We start from the raw sequence: 27,146 nt of genomic DNA on the forward strand, positions 1-27,146 counted from the left end.
GATGCATCTTCTCTCTATCTCTCTCCTCTCTTCCTTCGTCTAGTTTCAAAATTACTATTCCTCAATCTAACAAAGGATGTCTCAACTTTGACTAAATTTGAATGCATTTATACACTAAATCATGTGTAGATACATCCAAATTTTGATAAACTTCAGACATTTTTTGCTGGACGGAGGGGAATATGTTTATTCAAACTCTTTTTTTTTAACAATTTTTATGTTTTGAATTCCCTATAGTATTCAAAATGCCATGGCATTCCAATCCTAGGTTTTCTCTATCCCTATGATTTTTGCAATCTTACAATCCAAAGAGGTGCCCTAAGCTGGTACTCACAGTTTGTCTCTATGCTTGCCATAAAACCATTCGTTGGAGTAGTAGTAAAAGGACAAAGTACTCCAACGCGCTTCGCTTTCGGTTCCCTTTTGTGTACCTAGCATTCGATTTTAGATGGTACTGTACGTACTCAAGTTAAAACGCTAGCCACATCTTATTTGGGGCCTAGCCACGTCGTGTGGTTTTTTTTCAAGCTCTTCGAGCAAGGTGTGCATCATTTACCCGCAAAAAAAGAAGCATTTTAATTTGCTGGGTGAGAAAATTCTACCACGCGAGTGCACGGCCGACCGAGGGATCCCGAGAGGATAACGTAGCGGCAGCGGGCCACACGGGCGCCGCCACGTGGCGCAGTGTCTGGCCACATCGGCGTTATCTCATCGGAGGGTGGACGGAGTATATTGGCCAGTGGCTGGAGTACCCCCCGCGCGCCATTGTTCAGAGTTCTTGTCCAAGTGAAGTGAGCACCACTGCTGCAGAGAGAGAGATCGAGATGGCAGCGTCCATGATCACGTCGCCTCTGGTGGCGCCGACGAGCCTGCCGTCGCTGTCGCGGCGGGGCTCCAACTTCGCCGTCGTCTGCAGCGGCGGCAAGAAGATCAAGGTCGACAAGCCCCTCGGTGAGAGCTATATACCCAGCCAGGCTTCCCGTGACATCTTTGTTTAATACTCCCTCAGTCCATTCAAATTTAACCAAATATGAATGCATTTACGTCTAAAAAATGCTAGATACATCTAACAATTTTGTCCAAATATGATTGTATTTACGTCTAAAAAATGGTTAAATACATCTAATAGAAAGTTACTTAATATGGGACGGAGGGAATACTCTCTTCGATCCTAAATTGTTTTCATTATTTTAGTTCAACGGGGGAGTATTAATCAATCCGATGTGAATTCATTCTTGGTTTGGTTTGGTTTTATTAATCATCCAATGAGACTAATTGTTTGTTTTTGTGCAGGGATCGGAGGTGGCTTGACGGTGGACATCGACGCCAACGGCAGGAAGGGCACGGTTAGATTGATGCTTCCCAAACACTTCCTCTCTTTTTTCTTGTTACACGTACACCTGCACATGTACTGTGTGTGCGAGTTCACTATACAGACAAACTAGCTAGCTAGAAACAAATAGATTTTGTGGATAGTTTGCAAGTTCGCATATTACTACTTCAAATATACACGATTTTGAACAAGCGGTCAGTGAATTGGTCTGACCGTAAAATCTTCTTCTCTTCATGCAGGGAAAGGGTGTGTACCAGTTTGTTGACAAGTACGGCGCCAACGTCGACGGCTACAGGTAAACTATATACGTACTCCTGAGATGTATATGAGCCAGATCCGGATTTTTTTTTTGAGAATAAGAGCCAGATCCGGATGAAAGATTAGTACGGAGTACTTAATTTGGCCCATCCTTAGTAATCTTGTGGCCCATTTGCAGCCCGATCTACACGCCGGAGGTATGGTCCGAATCTGGCGACCGCTACGCCGGTGGTGAGTAATTTCACATTACCCTCCACATGCCTATATATAAGTAGAATTATGGATTCGCTCAAAAAAAAGTAGAATTATGGATTAAAATGCATGTGTTTAAACGTTGTTTGTTTAAGAGCATCATCAGCAGCTTGTGTGAATTCGGTTGTCTATATCTCAATATAGACAATGGTCTAAAAAGATTCTCTTTTAAAATGTTACAATCCTTCAGCAGCTTGTCTATATGCAAGTCGTTTATATTCTCTTTACTATCTTCATACCTAGTGGGCATTTGGACATCGTGACTGGATCGTCTATATACAAAAATTGTGGACAGAAATTTGGACGATGTCTAAATTTAGACGAGCACGTAGACAAGCTGTTGGAGCCTTACTTTGTACTTTGGTCGTCTAAATGGCACATAGACAACCATATACACAGGCTGCTGAGGATACTCTTAGGCTCAGTTTGAAGTTGCTAAACTGTCATGTGCTGAATTTATTTTTGTAACTTGTACACACAAAACTAAGAAAAAGTTTGTTAACCAAACTGAATTATTTTGTGATTGCCTTAAGAGTTGGAAACTCTTGCTCGCAAGAAAACAGTACTACCTCTAATACTAAATTCTTGTCGTTATTTTAGTGCAAATTTAAACTAAACCAACGACAAAAATTTAGGATCGGAGGGAGTACTATTCGGAGATACCTATGAAGTAGTAGCAGAGGATGCATGAGAGTAACAAGGGCTTCATTAGCACCTGATATTTATTTGTTTTACCGTACATATCTTAAAATAGTGTACAACTTTACAAAGTGACGTACAGAATATAACAAGGGGTTTCCCAAAACTTATCATGATTCCTTAGAACAAGAAGATTAGCGCTATTGGAATAAGATACACAGAAAAATTAAGATTACACCTTTGGATTAGTAGATCATTTAAAATAAAAACTCTAGTTCAAATTCAGTGTATCGATCCAAACAATTAAGTCTTACTCCCTCTGTTCCTGAATTCCTGATTCAAATTTGTCCAAATATGGATATGCATCTTTTCTTAAAAAACGTCTATATACATGTAATATTTCGACAACAATTTAGAATCGGAGGGAGTACGTGGCAACTGAAATGAGCTACCATAAATTAGGGTTTTTATGATATCCGGGTGGACATGCACCTTTGGAATTATTTGTCGAATATATATGTTGCATTGCTAACTCGATCTTGCATGTCCGTGTTATAATTCGCAGGGACGACGGGGCTCCTGATCTGGGCCGTCACCCTGGCCGGCCTCCTCGGCGGCGGCGCCCTCCTCGTCTACAACACCAGCGCTCTCGCCGGCTAATTAAGAATCAAGTCATCTCATTCTCATCTATGCAATTGCAAACACAACACAGGGCCGGGTATCTCTCTGCATGTACGTATGCCTGTAATGTACGTAGCTACCTGCTGTGAAATGTACGTATGTGATCGATGATGCCAAGTACTTGATCGAAACGCATCGCTTAATTTTATGTATGTATAACACTTGCTACTACGTACACACTTCCTACTTTGGGATTATCATTGATGCAAACATACTTTTTTTTTGCTAGAAAACATATACTTTAATTAGACTATAAGTTTGGCCCTCTCTCTTTGATCTCTCCTAATTCTGGATTGACTGGCTGACGTTGATCTTGGGTGTCGTTCCGATCTTATTTCAACTAAAAAATGATCCTAGGCGCTAAAAAGGTTTTCTCCATTGTAACAAATGTCCCACTGTTTTAATAAAATGTCCTACAGCACCCAACCATTTTCTAATTAACTAAATTTAACTATCACATATTTTTGGAAGGAGATTTTCTAATAAATGATTTAGGAAGTGCAAACATTTTCTTTTATCCAAGGATGCAAACGTTAATTGTCGGGGAACACTAAGAAGTTTACGCCCATCGTATAACATATTTTTCTTTTTCATCTCTAAATTAATCAATAATGCGTACGACTTCTTTTGGACCAATACATGTCTTTTAGCCTCTAATAAAGCCAAATGTTGACACGAAGGCGATCGACACTTGTTTCCAATCGTGTGATGGTCTCACTTATATATATGTAGGTGCTCCGTGATATTCGGATGCGTAACAAAACAACGCGTCACTTAAAACAAATAACAAACTTAATTCATGTCGGCAAGCAACACTCCACACCCTAAAAAAAACTCTAGGTCAACTTAAAAGAGAAAAACGTGCGCACCTTCTTCAACAATCAAACAAACTATTTTTTTGAAATGCGGGGTCGCCCCTCCCTCTGCATCGATGCGATGCTCACATCCATTTTTATTGCAAAGTTAAAACATCTCACTTACAGTGTTCACAGATCATACAAGGTGGATTCAAAAATAAACCAAATAAAACGGGATCTTGACGGTCGTGTCTATACATCGTGCAACCTAGCAAGAAGCTAGCCAGCGAGCCAGCCTGGTAGGCAACAAATTCATGGGAATGCTTTATAAATGATTCTCCGATGCAATACATTATGTTGTGATATAATTCCTATATAATATATCTTAACAGAACATCATTAGTTGTAGATAAATACTTGCACCATTAAGACCTGTTGAGGCGGCCACAATACACAATCCATATAGTATTATCTCCATAAAATATGCCCATAATATATTGAATATTGCATCACCGAGAATAATAACAAAGAACAAGGAAAAAAATCCAAGGATAATAGAGACCCACTATGGTAAATGAAAAAAATTGTTACTAATATTAATTGAACAATATATCTCCATTGTGCAGGACAAGCAGATTTTTGAAGCAGCCGATCGATCAAGTAATCACATCAGTTATGCATGAAGTGACCGAGCTAGACGAAGCTGTTCTTGGTACCTAACAAATAATAAAGATTCCAATTAGTTTCTTGACGCGGTTACCATTTAACAATCATATCAAGAAGACTAACATTGTTATCTTGATATTCACTGCAACCATGTTAATCATGATTAAATGGACCATTTATAGCAGAGAAATAATGTACATACATAAATCCATTTTGTGCCGTAATCTAAGAATTTGAGAAAGAAATATTGTTGTGCTAGAAGTTCAACAAGAGCTTTTTAAGCAGCTAACTGGTAATAGAAACATTCAGCGAAGAAGTTAGTTGTCAAGATATATGATGGCTAAGAGGGTACAGAAGAAAATTAATCTCCAACAAAATTAAGTCGAACGTTCATACACACAAATGCAAAAGCATTTTATCTGCAGGATAAAGATCGAATTGTATATAAATAGAAACAAACTGTTAACAATGGAACCTAGTTGATGCCCCGACACAGAGCCAACATGCATTATATATATAAGATTTACATGGGGAGATGATTTTCATCTGCAACAGAACGAAGAGTATTGATTTGATATAATCACCAAATATCCATCACATATATTGTTTCATTATTGGCACTAGATTAATTTAATTAAGGATGTGATATCATACCATTGGACGAAGCATATATTTGGGTCATATATAAGACAACAATTCAAGAAACAGAAAAAAATAAAAATGGGACCGGCATAAGGAGAACAAATATGTATCACCTCTTCATATGGATGAAAACTACTCTCCACCATTAATTGTGGTCTACTTTTCAGATACAGCATCTACAGAAATATTTACTCCAACTACGAAAAAGAGAAGCATGTGATGAATGGAAATGTATGGATAAAAAATATAAATAACAGTATTTAACTTTTTAGAAGTATTGTGGATAATACCATGTACATAGTGCACACTATGTAAAATTACAAACAACAAGTTAGGGAAATCACAGTTAATCTCATATGCGCTAGTCACTCAGAAATGAAATTGGTTAAATAAGAAGACTAGCTCTCATATGTGCTATAGATTAGCGTATATATCTACATATACTATAGCTACATACGTACGTCACTATGGGTAAGTAAAATAGACTATCCTAACATGTATAGGTATTGTTACTGAGTTTCATGCCATGTGTTTTGAAAGATTTGCAGGATATTTGAGACAATTCCACCTGTAGAAAAGAAAGAAAGGACTGTGGAAGGCGAAAATGTTCGGTAGCTCCATGGAGCCACTGCTCCACTCGCATTCATCCCTGGGATTCACTTTTTCGAGATTGGTGCTAGTTACAAGGACTGGGCAAGACGCAGATTAGGTACTAACCATGATACAGATTATTTCATCCGCAGGACCCACACTCTGTACGCAGGCCTGCAGCCATGTCAGAGAAACTTCATTTCTTTTGCTCGGGCCACGCAGCCCCATGACACGTGCCGGTACTGCTGCATCAAGCCATTAATTGTTGTTTTCTTTAACTTTTTTGCGAGAATGTTTTTTAAAACTTTGGCTGCATGACCAATTAATGAACTTTGTATCCTTTAGAAACATCCAAGGTGCCAAATGAAGAAAAATCTTGTGAAATATATTTTTGTTGTACATGTTGGTCAAACTTTGAAAGTTTGATAGCAACAAATATTATTCTTTTGTTTGACTGCCACACTTCTAAACATTACCAACTTTGACCAACCTTATAACAAACATATACATACATTTTGAGAAATTTTGATTGTCCTATATGTACAGATAAAAAAACATATGGAGTAGTTCATAAAGTATCGTTACAGGACAATCCACCCGGTCAGTGAAAACAACTTAGGTCAGTGAAAACAATCTACATCTACAGCTCTTAAGAGCCACTGCTCCACCCGCATTCATCCCTTGGATTCAATTTTTCGAGATTGGTGCTAATTACAAGGACTGGGCAAGACGCAGATTAGGTACTAACCATGGTACAGATTATTTCATCCGCAGGACCCACACTTTTCTGTGGAAGGTCTGCCACATAGACGGAAATCTAGTTAACAGTACAGATTAAATTATCTACTAGTATATAGCTAGCTAGCTAGCCATCGATCTATTGTTCAGTATGTATTGCATTTGTTCAATATTGAGTTCTCCCATAGGAGTACTGTCATACTAAATCTCATATATGTGGAAGAAATTAGGCAAGACAAAGGTTGGGTTCCCAGGAGAATGAAATGTTCAGCCATTCTCTATTAGATATGCATATAAAACCCAGATATGCCTTTGTAGAGAGAGGCATAACTGATGTGGCGCCTTGCCATAGCAATACATAATATTGGAATCTTAGAATAGCCACATGCAATCATGTGAAACAATAATAAACATAAGACTGTTTTTTCTTTTGCAAAGACTCCAAAAAATAAACCCCAAAACTCCAAAAACAAAATATAGAAAGCAACACTTCTGCAGCATACATGGAGTAGTATGCTGAAAATTCCAATAAGAACATCCAGAAGAAAATATATTATAAAGTCACATTGTCAAAATTCTAGAAAAAAATGGTTCGCATTTGCTATAGGCCGGGAAACCAATTTAATATTATCACAACTCCCCTATTAATCTCCACGAGTATCTCATGTCCCCACTGAATTAGATATACGGTGATAAAAAGGCTAACCATATCAGGTGAATAAATTACTCAATATATAAATAATATACATAAATATGTTTGTTTTCCCCATGCTAGACATAAAATAATATGACGCGCGTCACTCATGGTCATCCTTAGAAACATTGTGAACACCCATTACAAAGCGTTGTTGTATATTTTGTGTATTAATATATATACACTCCCTGTGGAATAACCTTGGTATATGCACTAAATCATAATTAAAATTAAGTCACATCTCCAAGATAATCCACAAATAACATCATGAAAAGTTTACTTAGCAAATGAATGAACATGGTCAAGTTGCAAACCCGATTGAGTATCGGCGTTGCCTTGGTCCTGTTGTGCATCATCCAAAACGGCTTTACCAGCTTCATGAATTAACAAGGAGTTTAATTAGAGGATTTAAAATTTCATAAAATTTATGAATTAATTTTAGGATGAAGTGGGCTACAATACATGTTTGCCGTTTGCAAAGCCATGTACTCCCTCCGTCCCATATTAAGTGACTCAAATTTGCTCAAATATGGATATATCTATGCCTAAAAAGCGTCTAGATACATGTAATAGAAAGTCACTTAATATGGGACGGAGGGAGTATATGTTTTGATACTTGATAGTGAAAAATACTCAAGAAACAAGGTGAAGAGAAACAGAAAAATTCATTTGCACCATATGCAAATTTATGGTGATAATAAAAGGCTGACCATATCCCTCATGGCTTCTCTCTACTCTTTCTCCTTTTTATTCTCCCATGACTAATTAGAAACATTGAGCAACACCCAATACAAAAGGCGTTGTATATCGTGTGTATTAATGTATGCATTCTACAACGTGTACACTTGGTTGAAAACCAACCTTGGTCTGTGCACTAAATCATGAAATTAAGTCACATATCTCTCCAAGACAATCCACAAATAACATCATGAAGTTCACTTAACAAATGAATGAAAATGTCGGTTGAGTTGCAAACCTGATTGAGTATCGTTAGTGCCTTGGTCCTGTCATGGATCATCCAAAACGGCTTTACCAGCTGCATGAATAAACAAGGAGTCCATAGCGAAACAAAGAAATTCATTTGCACCGTTTGCAAATTCATGTATATACATGTACGAAACATCTATATATATGGGGTGTGTAAACATGTACTGTTTGTTGTATATAAGAAAAGAGGAAAATTATACCAACTAAGAACTAGCTAGAGGAGTTGGATAACTAATTAATCAATTTACAAATTGTTCACCTTCAACATAAATAGGATATTTTTTTGGGTAAAATCACATAAATTAAATAGGATATGACAGAACCATTTTTCCATAACGGAGAACATATAATAAGAACCTAATATATGTGCTTGGCGTAGAGGAACACTAGCTAGCTAAAGAGTACTAGATCGATGTGGCGTGCAGTACTAGTGCAGCAATGTGCAGAAATGCTACAGTACCACATATTGCAACAGGGTTGAGACAATGATCACAATTCTACCGAACAAAGCTCAAACATAACTGTGCAAAGTCAAACTAATTAAGGGTTATTTGCCTCAAAACACCCAAAATGAACTAGGGCTCCTCAGAGCCTGGTATTTCAAAATAAATAGACAAATTCTGGAATTAAGATTTTTCTAATCAACATATGGATACATAACATTTATATACCAACGGTTTAGCACCCAAAAAAAAGTTATGCTACACAAATCTATCCATACATGATGTACTGTAAAGAAATGTACTATATACCTGCTGTGTAGAAGGTGGAGAATGGATAAATATATGAGAAGCAAGCCGTTTCAAACACTCGCCGGTGCTCCTTGGTCTCCAAATCAAGCATGAACACGCTCCGCCCTGTCTGGACGAAGATGGCATTTGCTTCCTCGGCGATCCCGATCACCTCCCGTGGCATCATCGGGTTGTGTAGATCTTCCTCATCATCCACGGTGTAAGTCTCCCGTCGCATAATCCCATAGTTTCCACCCTCTTCCTCGCGATAGTAGAGCATCAAGATGGACACGCCTATCACGAACACAAGGCCAAGCCTCGCATCACCACCCCTAGCCGGTACGACGGTAAATTCCCGGTTATCCCCCAATCCCAGCGGAAGCGGAGTCCGTATCGTTTGCAAGGAACATGTTCCATCCAGTCTATACTCTAGCACTGTGCCGTCGGCCCCAGTCATCCAGTACACGGCAGCGTTGCGAACCGCGGTGCTCGGCTTGATGTCCAAGGAGCACCCGCGGCCCATGATGGCCAGGCAGCTGCCCCATTCCCGGGTCTCGGGGTTGTACACGGACGCCATGGTCAAGTAGCCCCACGTGGCCGTTGCCGATGCCGATGCCGTGGGTGGCACGCGAGGCATGTTGCTGTAGGCCAAGACGACGCCAAGGTGTCCCTCTGCCCGGATCAGCGCCGGGGTGCCGTAGAAGTGCGCGCTGTCCGGGGCAGGAATGGAGTCCTCGTGGCCGGTCAGAGGGTCCCAGAGGACCATGTTTAGGAGGTTGCCTGACTCTCCGATTATTCCGAGGAGCACGCGCCCGTGCTTGCAGTCGAAGACGTCGACCCTGCGGCGTTGGACGGCGGCGGGGACAGATTCATGGCGACGGCGGCCGTGGAGGTGGAGGCGCGGCCGAAGAAGAACGGAGCTCCATGGTCGTTGGAGAAGAAGCCCAGGAGCGGCGCTATGTTGCGGTCGTTGTCGGGGAACTGTGGAGGAAGTTTGTTTGCGACCATGGCGGAATTGAAACTCTAGCGTGCGGCCGGCGGCGGCTACGGCTAACTAGAGGAAACTGCTAGGGTTTTGGGAAGAAGAAGAAGAATAAGTGGCCGGCCGGGATCTCCATCGGTGAAAGGAAACGCAGGCTGCCTGCGCGTGATCTATTACATTCCACTGAAAACTCAGCAACAACGCTCCGCGATCCGTAGCCAAGTCATAACCGTTGCTGGTTTGTCTCTAGTCAACGAATAAATGGTTGGAAAAAAAACGGCCCCCGCAGCCCAAGAAGGCATGCGGCCATGGGCAGCAGGGAGGTAAGTTTATTGGGCGCAGGGATAGACCGAACGCGGGTTACGGGCATAGAGGACAGAGCTTGGGACCAATAGGACATGTGAAGAAGTCTGTTGTGGTGGGGCTGCAACACATTTTATACTGTCTTCGTGACTGTAATTTTGTCAAATTGCAAATTTTTTCAAATTCGACTGGATTGAAATCTTTGGCTGATCCATAAATTATAACTGTGTGCACACTGAATTCAGATTTTTATTGAGTGTGAACTTCGTCAAAAAAAAATGTTGTAGCACGTGGTGGAAGACTGCAGTGTGGAGATGGGACCCTCGCCAACTATTAGATCAATGGGATACGAAGACTTGGGAATCAAGAAAAGAACATCCGGACAGCTAGGCCGGCCCAATAGGCTACCTAGGTAGGCTACATATAGTCATAATACTATACATATTAGACTTCTGTGCCAAAATTTAGGTATGGCGACGCTCACACTTTGCCATACTGTTGCGTCTGCCCCCGAGATCTTGTATATATATGTATAAGCACAAATTTTGCAACCAGGCTGCAACCACCTCTTACGGCCCAACCAACCAAACGACCCTTGCACGGTGGGTGCAGTTATGGTGCGAGCAGCCCAACCAAACACACGCGAGTAATATGATGTTGCACGTTTCTATCATTGTTATTTTGTTTGTTTGATCACATAAAGACCGACCAAATATGCTATACTTGTTATTGCGAAACTAAATGATCTTTTTTTAAATCAGAATACAAACGCAGACGTTCAACACACGCGCGTACATTCACCCCTATGAACATAACACGCACACCCTACCCCTACGAGCACCTCCGAAAGACTAAGCCGGCAGATCTTGAAAGATTAACGGAAGTCACCGCAAACGCCTCGTTGTTGATGGGTACATCACCTACCACTGAAAAAATGCTGCCGGTTAAATCCTGGAATAATCCAATAAAATGTAAAACCCATGTCAAGTTTAGAACTTGAGCCTGGATGGGCTTGTTCCACTACAAGGAACCAAGCCACCTAAGTGAGGATCAGTTCACAAAACTAAATGAATTTTTCCTTTTCTTTGCAAAATAGGAGGCGTACTTCACCTCATCGTTACTATGAACTTTGGTACCCTACAAGAAATATATTTATTTGTGAAACTTCATTTTGGTCACCAAATTAAACGTCACTATTTTTTATTTATGAAGATTTTGTAGCAAAAAAAGGGGTGTCACTGATGAGATTTAAAAATAAAATGTTTTCATGAATCGTCATACACATTTATGACCAAATCATATCAACATAAAGTGTATTAAAAAAACGTTCGTACTGACTTGACGTAACCACGTTGGGTCCTATGTGGCCGGTCTGATGCGAGTTTTGTGACCAAATCATGGTAAAACAAAATCGGCCCAGCCCATGCTCCGAGCCCAATAGGTCAGCCCATTTTTTCTTTCAACTCTCGTGGCCAAAGTATTTCAGTCCATGTTGGTCGTCTAATTGGGTTGGTTCCAATAAATCAGCCCATTTAGAGGTTTCGGGGCTGATGTGGCACATTTAGGACGGTTTAGTGGGCGTGCACGGTGCACTAGTGCAGCAATGTGCAGAAATGCTACACTACCACATGTCGCAACATATATATGAACTATTTGAAACAATGATCACAATTCTAGTGAACAAAGGATTATTGATTACAGTATACTCCCAAAATGTGGATCAAACATAACTGTGCAAAGTCAAACTACGGGTTATTTGCCTCAAAACCCCCAAAATGAACTAGTGCTCCTTAGAGCCTGGTATGTCAAAATAAATAGATAACTTTTGAAATTAAGATTTTGCTAATCAGCATATCGATACATAACAAACATTTATATATCAACGGTTTAGCACCCAAAAGAAAAGTTATGCTACACAATCTTTGCTACCACTACCTCAAAAAACCCCTCGAGTGGCGGTTGAAAACGGGGTTAGTGGCAGTGATCATGCCCGCCATTATATACATGTCGTGAATAAGGTGGATAATGGATAAATACATGAGAAGCAAGCCCTTCCATAGACTCGCTGTTGCTGCTTGGTCTCTGAATTGAGCATGAACACGCTCCGCCCTGTCTGGACGAAGATGGCATTTTTGCCTCCGCGGCGAACCCAATCACCGCCCGGCCGTGGCATCATTGGGTTGGTGCCTTCTTCCTCATCATCCGTTGCTGTGTACTTCTCCCGTCGCACCAGCCCATAGTTCCCACCCTCTTCCTCACGATAATAGAGCATCACGATTTCGGACACGCCTAAGACGAATACAAGGCCAAGCGTCACATCACTACCCTTAGCTGGCATGATAGGAAACTCCCGGTAATTATTCCTCCATCCCACAGGGAGCGGAGTCTGTATCAGTTGCAAGGTATGTGTCTCAAGTTTATACTCTAGCAGCGTGCTGCCCCCCCCCCCCCCCCCCCCGCGCCCCACGGCCATCCAGTACATGGCAGTGTTGCGAACCACGGTGCTGGGTTTGATGTCGAAGGAGAACCCGCAGCTCATGATGCCCCCCCCTCCCCCGCCCCTAGGTCCAGTTCTGGAAGCTGCATATACCGATGCCATGGTGTAGACGGGCATGGATGCTGATGCCGTGGGGCGGCGTGACGCGGCATATTGCTGTAGGCAATGACGACATGGAACAAGGACGTGTGGCCAGCGCCGGGGTGCCGTAGTTGTGCACTCTGAACGAAGCTGGAATGAAGTGCTTGTCGCCTGTCAGAGGGGCCTAGAGGACCAAGATGAGGATCTCACCTGAGGCTTCGGTTATCCCAAGGAGAGCACATCGTGGTCGTCAGAGAAGAAGCGAGGAGCGGAGGTGTGTTTGCGACCATCTCCATCTATCTTGTCGTGTGGCTGGCTGGCGGTGCTATGGGTACCAGCCGGCCGGGGGGGGGGGGGATCAAGGGCGCCATGGCGCGACATACCAATTCCTCCACAGACGTCGCCGCTGCCACCATGGCGCTGAAGAAGTACATAACGCCTGTACACATGCATCAAGAAGTGCATGACCTCCACCACCACACAAGCCGCAAATAGAGAGGAGCTGGCCGCCAAGAGGGAAGAAGTGGCCAGGATCTCGATCGGTGCAAACAAAGGAAGTCATTTACACAGGCTGAGCTGCGCGTGATTGACAATTTCCACTAAAACTCAGCAACAGCTAGCCAAGTAATAATACTGGTTTGTCTGTAGTCAAGTAAAAATGTTTGTCTGCTTCCCTTAAAAAATGGTTTGTCTGCTAGTACAAGTTTTGGTTTTGCCAAAGAGTAATCTGAATTTGTAATTTCGTTTCGATTCCAAATTTTGAGAACTAACTGGTACTTCTATACCTAAAGTGTGGTTCACATATATGTTTGCTGGAGAAAGTGGGGTTCACATTGCACCTCACATGTTTTTTGGCCAGCTGTATGTACGCATGTAGGGGGACCACTCTCATCGCACACAACTGCAATTTTTAGCCTACCAAGGTGTATCATGCACATGCATCAAAAGGCCGAGTTTATGTAACAACCCTAGTTTTTAGCACTTGGAAAACTTACAACAGTGGAAGTGGAAATTTGAAATCACTCAAAAACTTTATTGGAGTTCAATTGGGATTATTGGAATTTAAGCTTTTATTGGATTTATAAGAGGTTTTCGAATTAATATTTTTAATAGGAGGACTTTGAAATCTTTTCAAAACGAAATTGGTCAAACATGAAACCATCAAATTGTCATCTTAAATCTTCCATCCATCATGGCACGCTCGTCGATGTACACAGTTGAAACCATCGAATTAAATCTTCCATCCATCATGGTTCACATTGTATGGCGGTAGTGGATGTGCGCGCGAAGAAGATGGGAGCGTCGTGATCGTTGGAGAAGAAGCCGAGGAGCGGAGGTGTGTTTGCTACCATCTCCATGTATGTCACCGTATGGCTGGTGGCGGCAGCTACGGCTATAGGCCTGACTGGGAAACTACTAAGGGTCTACGGTTCTATGCTATGTACACTTGTTACCATGCGGCTGGCGGCGGCAATGGTCGTTGGGAAATTGCTAAGACCCAAAAAATATGCTATGTACACTTTGGTACCCTACAGAAGATATGTTTATTTGTGAAACTTCATTTTGGTCACCAAAACGTCACTATTTTTCACTTATGACGATTTAAAAAGTGGCGTCACTAACAAGATTTACCGATGTTTTTCATGAAACGCCATAAACATTTATGACCAAATCAAATCAACAAGACGTGTATCGAAACAACCGTTCGTACTGGCTTGACCTGACCACGTTGGGTCCTACGTGGCCGGTCTGATGCGACAGTTTTGTGGTGAAACCAAATCATCGTAAAACAGTACATCACCAAACTATAAAGAGAAATTGCAGCAGGGTTACAGCATCAACGAACGAGTAGATTTCTCTAAAATTAACAAAACATCGATGAAGATTTCTTTGTTGATGTGCAGTAATAAAGGAAATTTAAAGGCACAGGGGGTCGATGCATATATGCCTATAGCAAGTGCGAAACTCACCGCAGGTCGCTGGGTGTATTCGGCCATCGTTGGGGCAGGAGCACCCGAACGCTTTGGCGCCGACTTCGTAGCAGCACCCGCCGCTGCAGGAATTGCACATGGCGTAGTCTCCAGGCACCGTCCAGTCCAGCAAGAACCCACACCTCACCATCTCCTTGTAGTCTCTTAATTGGGGTCACTAGTGGCACAAGTTTCTCTAAATGGGGTCAAAAAACGAAAATCTCGCTAAATGGGGTCAAAGCTGTAAAAAAGTAGAACTTGAGGGTAAGAAATGGAATTCACTCTTAATTTTGGTAACTGTTGTGCTCTCCCTGTCAGTTACCAGACATTGGATTTAGATGGCTTGTTTGATGAGTTCGGTGTCCCTGTTGGATCTATGCCCTGCAAGTAACCTTGGTCTGCCTCTCGGTCTCCGAAAGCCAAGACACATTGAATTTCAGCCACTTATTGAAAGGATTGCGAGTCGTTTGAAGCCATGGAAAGGAAAGCTCATGTCGAGACGTGGATGAATTATTTTGGTCAATTTCTGTGCTTTCGGTAATGACCACCTATTACCTCACATGTTTTGCTCGAAGTGTCTGGGCTATCAAGAAAATTGACAAGCTTTGCAGAAGTTTTCTTTGGACAGGTGAAGATCACGCACACTCAGCGGGAAGTGCTTGGTTAGTTGGAGGGGGTGGCCGTGATAGCCGCTCGAGAGAGATTGATTCGCTGCCTCGCTGGGCGGCGCCATTGCTAGAGGAAGAAGAAGGGGAGAGGAAGAAGAAGGAGAGGATGAAGAAAGAGAGAAGAGCTACCTTCCTGCCGCCGGCCGAGGCCATCCAATTTTGGCAGCGCTTTGCCGCCAGTGAGGATGAGAGCCGCAACTAGTCTCAGCTCCGGTCTTACTCTCTCTTTTTCTAAGGACAACGTACCAGTGACGGTGTAACTCGCAAGAACCGCCACAGGAATTTGGCGCTATGTGAGGATGGACACCAGTGGTGGTGGGACACGACACTAGAGGTCCACCACCAGTTTTGCGGTCCTGTTTCACTGCCACTGGTGACTGGCGGGGCACTGGCCTGCGTCCCCCTGAACAGCCTCCAGTGGCGGTGATGTCTTTGGCCCGGTTGAACCGTCATTGGAGAGGGTTCATGAGAGGAGTATTCTCTGATGCAGTATGTGCTCCAAAAATCTACTGAGCTTTGGGTTTCAAAGATCTGCACCTTTTTAGAAGATCGCTGCTATTGAGGTGGCTCTGACTTGTTTGTCATTAGTAGCGGGTCCGGCCCGCCCGCCACTGATAGACCGTAAGCTATTCCTCGTTTTGTAGTAGTGCCTCTTCATTAAGCTGTGGCTTTCTCTTCAAGATGTTGTTCTTCATAATTCTGTGGACTATCATTTGGAAAATCTCCACGAGTGGGACCTACTCTGCTAGCTCGACGTATCAGTTTCAGTTCATTGGGAGAATTACACAACCTCTACTGTCCAGCGTTTGGAAGATCAAGATTGAGGGATAGATCAAATTCTTCATTTGGCTTTGTCTTCAAAATAGAATATGGTCCATGATCATCTGGACACGTTCGAGGATGGCCGCACCAACCTCTTTGTTGCTTCTGTGTGATCAAGAGATGCAAAACTTGAACCATCTGTTTATCCATGGTAGCCTGGTGATCTCAGGGACGTGATGGAGTGCTCCGAGAAACCCGGAGACCCGTTGGGGCACTCCCCTGGGCGCTTCTGGGCGATCTCGCCGGAATCCGACGAGGACAGCGACGCGGTTGCGTCTGAGTCATTGCCGGAAGACACAGTGTCGTCTAGGGCTTCCAGTTTCTTGGTCTGCACTCCTTCGCCGGTGAGCTGTGATTTACATGTTTCTTCTTCGTTTTCTAAGGAGGAGAAGAGAAGGCGGAGGAGATTGGAGACGGCCGCGGCGGTTTCTTGTGCTTTTGTGCAGGGATCAAGCGTGGAGACATCGCTGTCTCGCGAGGGTTCATCTTCGTCAAAATCGGCGGCAGCGTCTAGGAGGCCTGCTGTGGAGCCGAGGACTGCGGCTCTGGAGCCGACGACCTTTGTGCTCGACCAATTCGATGCGGCTGGCTGGACTTTGGTGCAACGCCGGCGTCCGTCGGCCAGAGGCCGCTCGAAGGTGAGTTTTTTCGGTCGCCATTCGTCGGCGCGTTTGAATTCTGCCCGTTGCAGTTCGCATGGTCATACGGGCCGAGCAGGTGGTCTGCTACGCGAGTCCTGTGAAGGTTCTGCAGGCCCATACGGGGCCAGCGGGCCGTGTCTGTTTCGGATCGCATGGTCTGCTACGTGCGAGTCCTGGGAACGTTTCGCAAGCCCATACTAGGCCGGCGGGCCTTGTCATTCGGAGTTGGTCCCCTGCTGGGCGTTCTCTGCCTGATGGCCATACGGGCCTGGAAGGAACAGGAACGGCAGGTAACGTGATCTCAGGGATGCGTTCCGCTGGGATTGCGTTCCGGCAGCTTCTCGGCCGAGTCTGGTGCAGTTCGGCTCCGCGTGCCCCGATTGTCTCTCCTGCCAAAGCTAAGATGGCGTTCCGCGGAGGTGGTCGTGGGGGCGGAGAGTATCAAGGGGGCGATCGATTTTATGATCGTGATCGGCGTGGCTACGGTGGAGGTGGCAGCAGGGGTAGTTTCAACGATGGCTATGGTGACAACGAGGGCTATGGTGATGGCCGGGAGGATTTTGGTCGTGCGGACTTTGGTGGCTACAATGGCGATCGCTTCTCTGGCGGACGAGACGGTGATGGTTTTTGTGGCAATTTCCATCCGGGCCGTTGGTTCGCTGGCCCCGGTGGACCTCCGCGTGATGGTGGTGGGAATCGGCGGCGCTATGAATTCCGCACCGGTCATGGCTCTGCGGGTCATGGTCGTGGTCTTCCGCCAGCTCGCGGTCGTGGCAGCGGTGCTGGCCGTGGTGGAGGTGGTGGTAAGGGCGCTGCTGCCACTTCGACCTCGGCTGGAGTGACGGCCGTGGCAGAGACAGGAGCTACAAATGCCTCTGCCTCTGCGACAGGGGTAGTGTCCGGGGAAGGCCAGGCTGCAGCTGTAGCCAGTGCTCCCTTGGCCGCTGCTGTTCCTGTGGTGTCTTCGGCTGGACTTGTTGGGGCTGCAATGCCTTTGGGTGCAGGCAGCAGCAGCTTCTCTCACTGCTACTGAGGTTCCCGAAATGTCGGGCATGTCCAAACCGGCGAAAAAAGCTAGCAAGGTGAAGTGCTATAGATGCAACCAATCGGGTCATTTCTCTGCTGATCTTACAGCTCTTGTTTGTGATATTTGCGAGTCTGCAGCTCACTTGAAAGATGGGTGCCCGTTGTTGTCGGCGCTGAAGAAACAAGTGATCATGCACGGTTTTGGGGAGGAGGCTTTGTTGTTCTTTGAGCTGCCAGTGTCAGACTCTTTTAGGCCTCACCGGGAGAGTGGAAGAGTTGGGTTAATTTCTGTGTCAGGAGGTAGCTTGTCTGTTGAGCAGGTAACCTCGCTTCTGCAGTGGCTCGTGCCGACTGAAAATTTTCAATGGGAGGTGAACTTGTATGAGAAAGATGTGTTCAAGGCTGTTTTTCCTTCGAAGGCTGAGCTCCAGCGAATGACTCGATTTGGCACGTTTTATGTCCCTACTAGTCCGTGCGCAATTACTTTCTCTGATTGGTGTGCGAAAGTTGAGCCTGAATGGAGTTTACAGGAGGTGTGGGTGCGGGTGACTGGTATCCCGCCTGATATCTTAGGTGATTATGTCACTCTGTGGGGAGTTGGATCTTTGTTGGGCAAGACCAAGGAGGTCGACATGCTGTATACTCGGAGGCATGGGGTTCTTTGCATTTTGGTTTCTTGTACAGATTACAGAAGCATACCTAAGGAAAAAGATGTGCTTATCAGGGGCAGTGGATATGTGCTTGGTTTTCAGGTGGAGGCACCTGCGGGTTTGATTGATCCGGCTGACACTAAAATGGCCGATGCTCATGATGATGATATGGATGGGGGTGATAAGGCTGAGAAGAATGAGACCGTTTTTGATCAAATCGATCCTAAAGATAATTCTAAAATACATGATGCTAATGGGTCCTCGTCGTCGACAAGTGGAGGTGGTACAGCACCGGGTGGGACACAATTTGCTTCTACTGTGCTTCCAGCTATCCGCTTCGGATCTTTTGCTTTGGAGCCGACTCCGCGGTCTTGTGTGTCGGCTTCGTGTCCATGCTGGGCTGATATGGTTGAGGAAGAAGAAAGAATTTCCTTGTCTGCACCGCCTTGTGTTCGTTCGCGTGGGCTGCTTCCTCTGCTGGTTGTGCCGGCTGTGGGCGGCGTGGCTTCGGTTGGTTAGCAGGGACAGGAGGGGCCGGCTGTGGGTTCTGTTCAGGTTGGTGGCCGACTTCAGAGGCAGGAGGTGCATGCTGTGTGGCAGCCAACTCTGCTTGGAGGTCTGGTGAAGCAGGATGTGCCTGTTGTGAAGCTGATGCCACGCTTGGGGTCGCCTGCTGCTGGGCACCTGCTCCACACGGGCACGGGTGCTGCTCCTTGCATGCAGCAGCTGCCTGGCTGTCCTGGTGTTGTTGTTGCTCCGGCGGGGCCCCATGGCAGGCGGCTATGGGGTCGCTGCCTCTCTCCCCCGTTCGTGCTCCGGCGCCTCTCTCTCCCGCACGTGGACCAGACGGGTTCACTGTGGGATGTTCGAGATGGATGAGGTGATAGCCTTCGGTGGGGTTCCGGATGCTGCTACGGCTGGAGTTCGATCCAGCGCGCGCATCCGTGCTCAACCGGATGCGGATGCGACTCAGCTGGAGCGTGCGTCTCATCGCGCACAGTTACGGGATCCTCTCCTTGTTCCAGGTATCGCTTTGAATTCTCTCTCTTTTACTGCTCTTTCAGGTTCATAGATTATTTCTAGAGCTAGTAGGTTAGTGATTTCTTTTGGGGAGTCACATGATCATAATTTTTTTTCTGTTAATTTACTTAAATCGACTGAATTAGAACGGGCAGCTACTATACTTAAAAAGAATGTTGTTCCTCTATGCGATGCGGATGGAGACCCTCATTCGTTGTTGGTCTCCAATCTGTCTGATCTTTGTGTGGATTTTGATGCGGATAATCTTGGGGTGGCAACTGATCATACAGATCTGCTTCCTAAGGGTATCCCAAAGCGGCAACGTAAGAAAAAGTCTTACGATCTTTCAGCGGTCCGTCGCAGTACGCGACAGCGTAAACAAAGAAATTTCTCCTAATGAAGGGTTTGTTTTGGAATGTGAGGGGCTTCGTGAGCCTGCCAAACACCGACTGATTCAGGAGAACATTCATGAGCATCAGCTAGACTTTATTGCTTTATTTGAGACAGGACGTTCTAACTTTACTGGCCTATGAGTGGTATGTGTTACCGCCTCATGGTTGGTCGCTCTGGCGGTATTTTGGTTGGTTTTAATACAATTAATCTCCAAGTCAAAAGAGTTGATACGGGAGACTATTGTATTCAATTTCACCTGGGCTCAAAATTTGATGAATTTGAGTGGGTTCTGGTCCCGGTTTACGGGGCGGCTCAAGACGTTCATAAGCCGGACTTTTTGGCGGAGCTTGTGAGGATTTGTGAATCTGAACCGTTGCCCTTGGTGGTCGGGGGTGTTTTAATATTATTCGGCATCAAGAGGAGAAAAATAATGATAATTTTAATGCCAGATGGCCTTTCATTTTCAACGCCATTATTGAGAGCCTAGATTTAAGAGAAATAGTTCTCTCGGGCCGTCAATATACTTGGGCGAGTTGTCGGGACATCCCAACATATGAGAAGTTGGATCGTGTTCTGACTAGCGTTGATTGGGAGCAAAAGTTCCCTTTGGTGACGGTTCATGCTCTGACTCGTGCGAGTTCGGATCATACTCCCCTTCTTCTTGATTCCGGGGATCAGGCGCACCTGGTTAATAAAGCTCAATTTTCGTTTGAGTTATCCTGGTTGCGGCAAGATGGCTTCTACGAGATAGTGGCAGCCAAATGGGCTGTATGTCGTGGAGGCTCCTCGCCCATTGAGAGATGGCAAAATAAAATTAGACATCTTCGTCGCTTCCTTCGTTGTTGGGCAAAGAATCAAAGTGGACTTTATAAGAAAGAGCGTGATCGTCTGCTTCATATCATTGATACCCTCGACATAAAAGCTGAATCCTCTCCGCTCTCTGTTACTGAGCGAGATGCGTTGCGTGATGCCAATGATTTTGTGTCCAAGCTGCGTCAGGATGAGGAATCCAAATGGGCGCAACGGGCAAAAGTCAAGTATGTCCAGGAGGGTGGAAGCAATACAAATTTTTTTCACCTTGTTGCCAATGGTAAACATCGTAAGGAAAAAATATTCCAACTCGAGCAGGATGAATGTATTATTGTGGGACAGGATAACTTGCGTGTTTTTATTACAGATTATTATAAGAAACTATTTGGAACACCGGTTTCGAATTCTTTCTCGCTTATGGAAGAGAATTTGCAGGGAATTACCCGTGTTACGCCAGATGAAAATAACATTCTGGTAGCTGACTTTACTGAAAAGGAGGTTCATGATGCGATTTTTCAGATGGAGCATAATAAGGCTCTTGGGCCTGATGGGTTCCCTGCGGAGTTCTATCAGGTTTTTTGGAAGGTTATAAAAGTTGACTTGTTGGCCCTGTTCGTCCAACTTCAACATGGGGAGCTGCCATTGTTTAAGTTGAACTTTGGGTTATTACCCTTATTCCTAAAAAAGAAAATGCAGTCAAGATTCAGCAGTACAAACCCATTTGTTTGCTTAATGTTAGCTTCAAGATTTTCACGAAAGTCGGTAGAAATCTCATTTCTAGGATCGCCCAAGGTGTAATTCGACCGACTCAAACGGCCTTTATGCCCGGTCGTCATATTCTTGAGGGGGTGGTTGTTTTGCATGAGACCATTCATGAGCTTCATCGTAAGAAAATGAATGGTGTTCTCTTCAAAATTGATTTTGAGAAAGCATATGACAAGGTCAAATTGCCTTTTCTCCAGCAAGCGTTGCGGATGAAAGGTTTTGACCCTAAGTGGTGCGAGTGGATTGCCCAATTTGTGCAAGGGGGAAGTGTGGGAGTAAAGGTTAATGACGACATTGGTCATTACTTCCAAACTCGGAAAGGTTTGAGACAAGGAGACCCTCTATCCCCGATTCTTTTTAATATTGTCGCGGACATGCTTGCTATTCTTATTGATAGGGCTAAAGATGATGGTCAAGTGGTAGGCCTCATCCCTCATTTGGTGGAGGGAGGAGTGTCTATCCTCCAATATGCTGACGATACGATTATTTTTATGGATCATGATTTAGAAAAGGCTGTTAATATGAAGTTGATCTTGTGTTGTTTTGAACAGCTGTCGGGCCTTAAAATTAACTTTCACAAGAGTGAAAATTTCTGTTTCGGTCAGGCTCAAGTGTGTGAGGATGACTATAAACAGATTTTTGGCTGCGTATGTGGAACTCTCCCATTTCGTTATCTGGGGAGTCCAATTCATTATAGGAAATTACTCAATAGGGAATGGAAAACTGTTGAAGACTGAGAAAAAGTTGGGGAGTTGGAAGGGCAAGTTACTCTCATACGGAGATCGACTTATCCTGATTAATTCGGTACTTACGAGCATGCCTATGTTTATGTTATCCTTTCTTGAAATACCCGCAGGGGTACGACAACGATTGGATTTCTACAGATCACGCTTCTTTTGGCAACCTCATAACCAGAAGCGGAAATATCAGTTGACAAAATGGAATATTATCTGTCGCCCTAAAGATCAGGACGGACTAGGCATTGAGTTGTTGGACCTCAAAAATAAGGGTTTACTCAGCAAATGGTTGTTTAAACTACTTAATGAAGATGGTCTATGGCAGCAGCTCCTTCGTAATAAGTATTTTCATTCTAACACCATCTCCCAATTTTCATTCTAACACCATCTCCCAAGCCAAGTTATGACTGGCTGATTCCCCTTTTTGGAAGTGCCTAATGCGGGTTAAAGATGAGTTCTTTAACAAAGGCACATTTATTTTAGGGGATGGCCGTGGTACTCGATTTTGGGAAGATACTTGGTTGGGGGATAGTACTCTTGCGCTTCCATGTCCATCATTATTTAACATTGTGCAACGAAAAAATGTTCTTGTGGCCGATGTTTTATCGACGGTGCCCCTGAAGGTTGAGTGCAGACGTTTACTAATTGGAAATAAGTGGACATCTTGGTTACACTTAGTCCAGCGATTAATGATGGTTAATCTTTCCACCACGCCAGACAGATTTTGGTGGAAGTTAACTCCCTCTGGGGTTTTCTCGGTTAAATCTATGTACCGAGATTTAATGGATAGCCCTATGGGTTTCTCGCGGTATTATCTTTGGAAATTAAAAATTCTCCTAAAAGTTAAGATTTTTATGTGGTTTCTTGACCGAAAAGTGTTGCTTACGAAGGATAATCTAGCCAAAAGGAACTGGACAGGATGTATGAAATGTTGTTTTTGTGATATCGAGGAGTCCATTCATCGTTTATTCATCGCTTGTCCCTATGCCCAACTCGTGTGGCGAATTATTTACTTTGACTTTAATTTGCCTCCCCCTATCAATATTTCTAATTTGTTTGGGAATTGGTTAAATGGGATTGACAAAAAGACTAAGGCTCACATTCGGGTGGGAGTGCCTGCTGTTCTGTTGGGCTATTTGGAATTGTCGAAATGATATTATTTTTAACAAGACTAGAGTTGTTCACGTTTTGCAGGTTATTTTTAGGGCCACCGCTCTAATCCGCCTTTGGTCCCTCCTCCTCCTTTTGGACAAGCGGGAGATTTCGGCTTCTGGGTGCACTCAGCTAGAGACGGTCGTTCGGGATATCTCCAACCTGGCTGGCTGGCGGCCTGTTGCTAGATTGCAAGATGCATAGAAATTATCTTCAGGATCTTTGTTTTATTTGGCTTATTTTTGTCTTCACTTTGTTTGATTCGTGAATTTTGTACTGAGATGTTTTAACTTTGCAATAAATTGGCTGTGTGCATCGCTTCGATGCAGAGGACGGGGAGCCAAAAAAAATCTGTTTATCCATTGCACTTTTGCGAAAGAGGTTTGGAATTTTTTCAGAATCAAGTTGGCACGTTTGCTGAGCATTTCGTTGGCTGCAGCTTCACTCCGAAGAGGCTTATGATCTCTTCAAGAAAGAATAATGCACCGAGATTGTTCAGGCTTGTTATCATCTGATGCATTTGGAAAGGAATCAAAGAATTTTTGAAGGCACTGTTTGCACCCAGGCGGTTATCGCGGAGCTCTCTTCTGCTGAATTTTCCCTCCAAAGAGAGGGGTTTGGCGAGTAGTTTTCGTTTTCTTGAGAAGCCTGGGAATTGCTCTCTGGGCTACCCATTTTTTAATCCCCTTCATGTAATTATGACTTGTTTCGTCTCCTACTTAATTGAAATTAGCAGTGCCCCTGCCCTTTCGTAAAAAAAACTCACAGGATATATATATGTATTTCTGTAGCAGAAACTTCTAGCAATAACCAAGCCTTTTAGAGATATTCATTACAAAAATCAGGCGGTTACTTAAAGCAATGCTGACCGCTTTGTATTACCACAGAAATTTTCTGACATTTTCATACATCCATAGAGCATCGACGCAGCAGCACAGAACATACAGATGATCACCAATTTATAATCATAGCACACACCTTGTAAGGCCAAAGCTCAAGCTCCCGCAAGGCTGTGCAAGATTTGGTCCCTGTCTTGTTCTCCTTCGTCCATGTCTCTAACATCTCCGTGGCCGCTGCCATTAACAATTGCAGATGGGTATGTTGGATTTGCTCAAAAATCAATGGCATGAAGACAGACACGCACAAACGATTTATTTGGCCAAAGACACCTGTCGTGCTTTCTTTTCTTTAGTTCTCTTTTAAATCTCACGTTACAAACTTGATCTCAACCTAGGCTGACTACCTGCGTATTTATACGCACACAAGTACTAATCCTAGTCGGAGACCATGACCAAACCTACACGGAGTAGGGTCCAATTCAAATTCACCTAAACTCACACATGGCAGCACTTGCCAAAACCCAAACCTACTACTATTCAGACTTGGACAAGATTAATTCCTAACAATCTCCACTTAATCTTGACTCCGTCTTCCGTGCTCCCCCTGATCTTGACTCACCGCAGTTTCACGACTCGTAGACTACACTCAACGTATGATCCAGACTCCCAGTCACGCTAGCTCCCGCATGGACTACACTGTCCACACCTAGCGCAATACGTGCTAACTAAACCCATAGCTCCACGTAGAGACATGTCCTCATTGAAGAGACTCACCTTCACTGGTACACCGCCCCACTATATGCTTGAGCTTCCGTCTTCTCGTCGAGACACACAGATGACACCCGCCACCTTGTCTGCACACACATCTTTGCCCTTAGTGATACACCTCACCGGATAGCCCTTCGACCGTGACGCACTTCCACTGCAACAGAGTCCCACACAGACGAGCACTTGGACACACATAACTCCTCGAAGACGATCTTGACGAGATTCCCCAGTACCGCACCTTAGCACCACAACCCTCATCAAGGATAGTCAACGACCTTGCCGACGACAGTCTGCCCTGATGCCGAGTACTTTCCGGCGATCAGTATTACGATCTCCCTAGAAGATCGGCCCACTGCGACGACTATTTGATCCGATCCGCTGAACACTACTCCGTGCATAGCCACCGATTGCCCGATCCTATCTGCGGACGCTGCTCCGCCACCGTTGCCCGCCCCGAGGCGCTAGCACATCGCCTCCTCGGGGCAAGCGCGTCTTCAAATCTTGACCTCGCTCTGATACCAAATGTTGGATTTGCCCAAAAATCAATCACATGAAGACACACACGCACAAACGATTTATTTGGCCAAAGGCACCTGTCATGCCTTCTTTTCTTTATGTCTCTTTTAAATCTCACGTTACAAACTTGATCTCAACATAGGCTGACTACCTGCGTATTTATACGCACACAAGTACTAATCCTAGTCGGAGACCATGACCAAACCTACACGGACTAGTGTCCAATTCAAATTCACCTAAACTCACGCATGGCAGCACTTGCCAAAACCCAAACCTACTACTATTCGGACTTGGACAAGATTAATTTCTAACAGGGTAAGAGACATCAAAGGAGGTCTTTCCATGCAGGCTCTGGCTGATTATCTGAAGCTTTGGGATGTAGCTACCGGTATCAATCTAACCTCTGGACAACCTGACAAGGCGCTATGGCGGTTCTCGTCTGATGGATCCTTCTCCGTCAGCTCCGCTTACCGCCTGTTCTTCATCGCCAACACTCGTTTCACCTATGCGAAGCCAATTTGGAAGTCTAAGGCCCCTATGAAGTGCAAGTTCTTCATGTGACTCGCCGTCCACAAACGCTGCCTCACCGTCGACAACTTGGCTTGCCGGGGCTGGCCTCACGATCCTCGTTGCTCCCTCTGTGCTACTGAAGATGAAGACTGCACTCATATTTTTGTGCATTGCCGTTTCATGCATCAGACTTGGCTCCGGTTAAGGCGTTGGTCAAAGGCGGTCTTTCCCATCCCTGACTCCTCCTTTTCATGCTCTGAGGACCGGTGGATTATAGCCAGGAAGCAAGCCCCAAGCAGCTTCATTCGAAGGGATTTTGATACCTTCGTCATCTTAGTTCACTGGCGAATTTGGAAGGAGCGCAATTCCAGGATTTTTCAACAAGAGGTTAACAGTATTGATCGAGTGTTTGAACTTATTATAGACGATCTCCAGTCTTGGAGAGCTGCCGGCTGTGTAGTTGCCCTCTAGTAGTAGCTGCCCTCTAGTAGTAGCTACTCTGTGCTTTCTGTAGCTTCTTTTTTTCCCTGTGGTGTTTATTGTGCTGCTGTAAACCAGCTGTTCTAGACTGATTGTTGAGCTGTGTGCTCTGTTGTACTGTTACTGCTTCTTCCTTCAAATAAAATTCGGCCAACGGCCCTTCGACGAAAGCTCAAGCACATGCATACCAAACATATTCTTTCTCCAGGTTGAAATATCAAATAAACCCAAACTCAGTTGCAGCAAAAGAAGAAGTTATAACGAGTATGACACATTCATCCAGTGCAAAAATTAAGAAACACGGGAAAAAATAAACTCTAGAGGCTTAAATTGCAAAGATACATGATCTCTCTCATTGCAATGGGAAATTCTGTAACTGAAAGCTTGTACAGCATCAAATTGTAGTTGCACGAGATGATCCCCAGCCATCTGAATAGAGCATGCTCGGATACACCCAAAGGGAATGCACGTGGCGCCGGTGTGTCCCATACGCAATGATGTGACTGT

The 27,146-nt window shown here is 44.5% G+C and overlaps 1 protein-coding gene and 1 pseudogene across 1 annotated transcript; both read left to right on the forward strand.

Moving 5' to 3' along the window:
• The first annotated feature begins 739 nt into the window (after nucleotides 1-739).
• Nucleotides 740-3,391, forward strand: LOC100827496 (photosystem II 10 kDa polypeptide, chloroplastic). Its single transcript, XM_010236144.3, has 5 exons — nucleotides 740-951; nucleotides 1,294-1,346; nucleotides 1,573-1,628; nucleotides 1,770-1,822; nucleotides 3,048-3,391. Exons 1-5 carry the CDS (start codon nucleotides 825-827, stop codon nucleotides 3,140-3,142), a joined length of 384 nt encoding a protein of 127 aa, XP_010234446.1. The 5' UTR covers nucleotides 740-824; the 3' UTR covers nucleotides 3,143-3,391.
• A 14,097-nt stretch (nucleotides 3,392-17,488) lies between these two features.
• Nucleotides 17,489-26,210, forward strand: LOC112271645 (annotated as a pseudogene).
• The last annotated feature ends 936 nt before the right edge of the window (nucleotides 26,211-27,146 follow it).

Source organism: Brachypodium distachyon, chromosome 3 (genome assembly GCF_000005505.3).
Source record: "Brachypodium distachyon strain Bd21 chromosome 3, Brachypodium_distachyon_v3.0, whole genome shotgun sequence".
NCBI lineage: Eukaryota > Viridiplantae > Streptophyta > Magnoliopsida > Poales > Poaceae > Brachypodium > Brachypodium distachyon.

Excerpts from the sequence above, each read along its gene's own strand:
- LOC100827496 (XM_010236144.3), top strand. The coding sequence starts at position 825 with ATGGCAGCGTCCATGATCACGTCGCCTCTGGTGGCGCCGACGAGCCTG. Across the intron at positions 952-1,293 it reads CAAGGTCGACAAGCCCCTCG|GGATCGGAGGTGGCTTGACG; the intron begins GTGAGAGCTATA and ends GTTTTTGTGCAG. Across the intron at positions 1,823-3,047 it reads TGGCGACCGCTACGCCGGTG|GGACGACGGGGCTCCTGATC; the intron begins GTGAGTAATTTC and ends TATAATTCGCAG.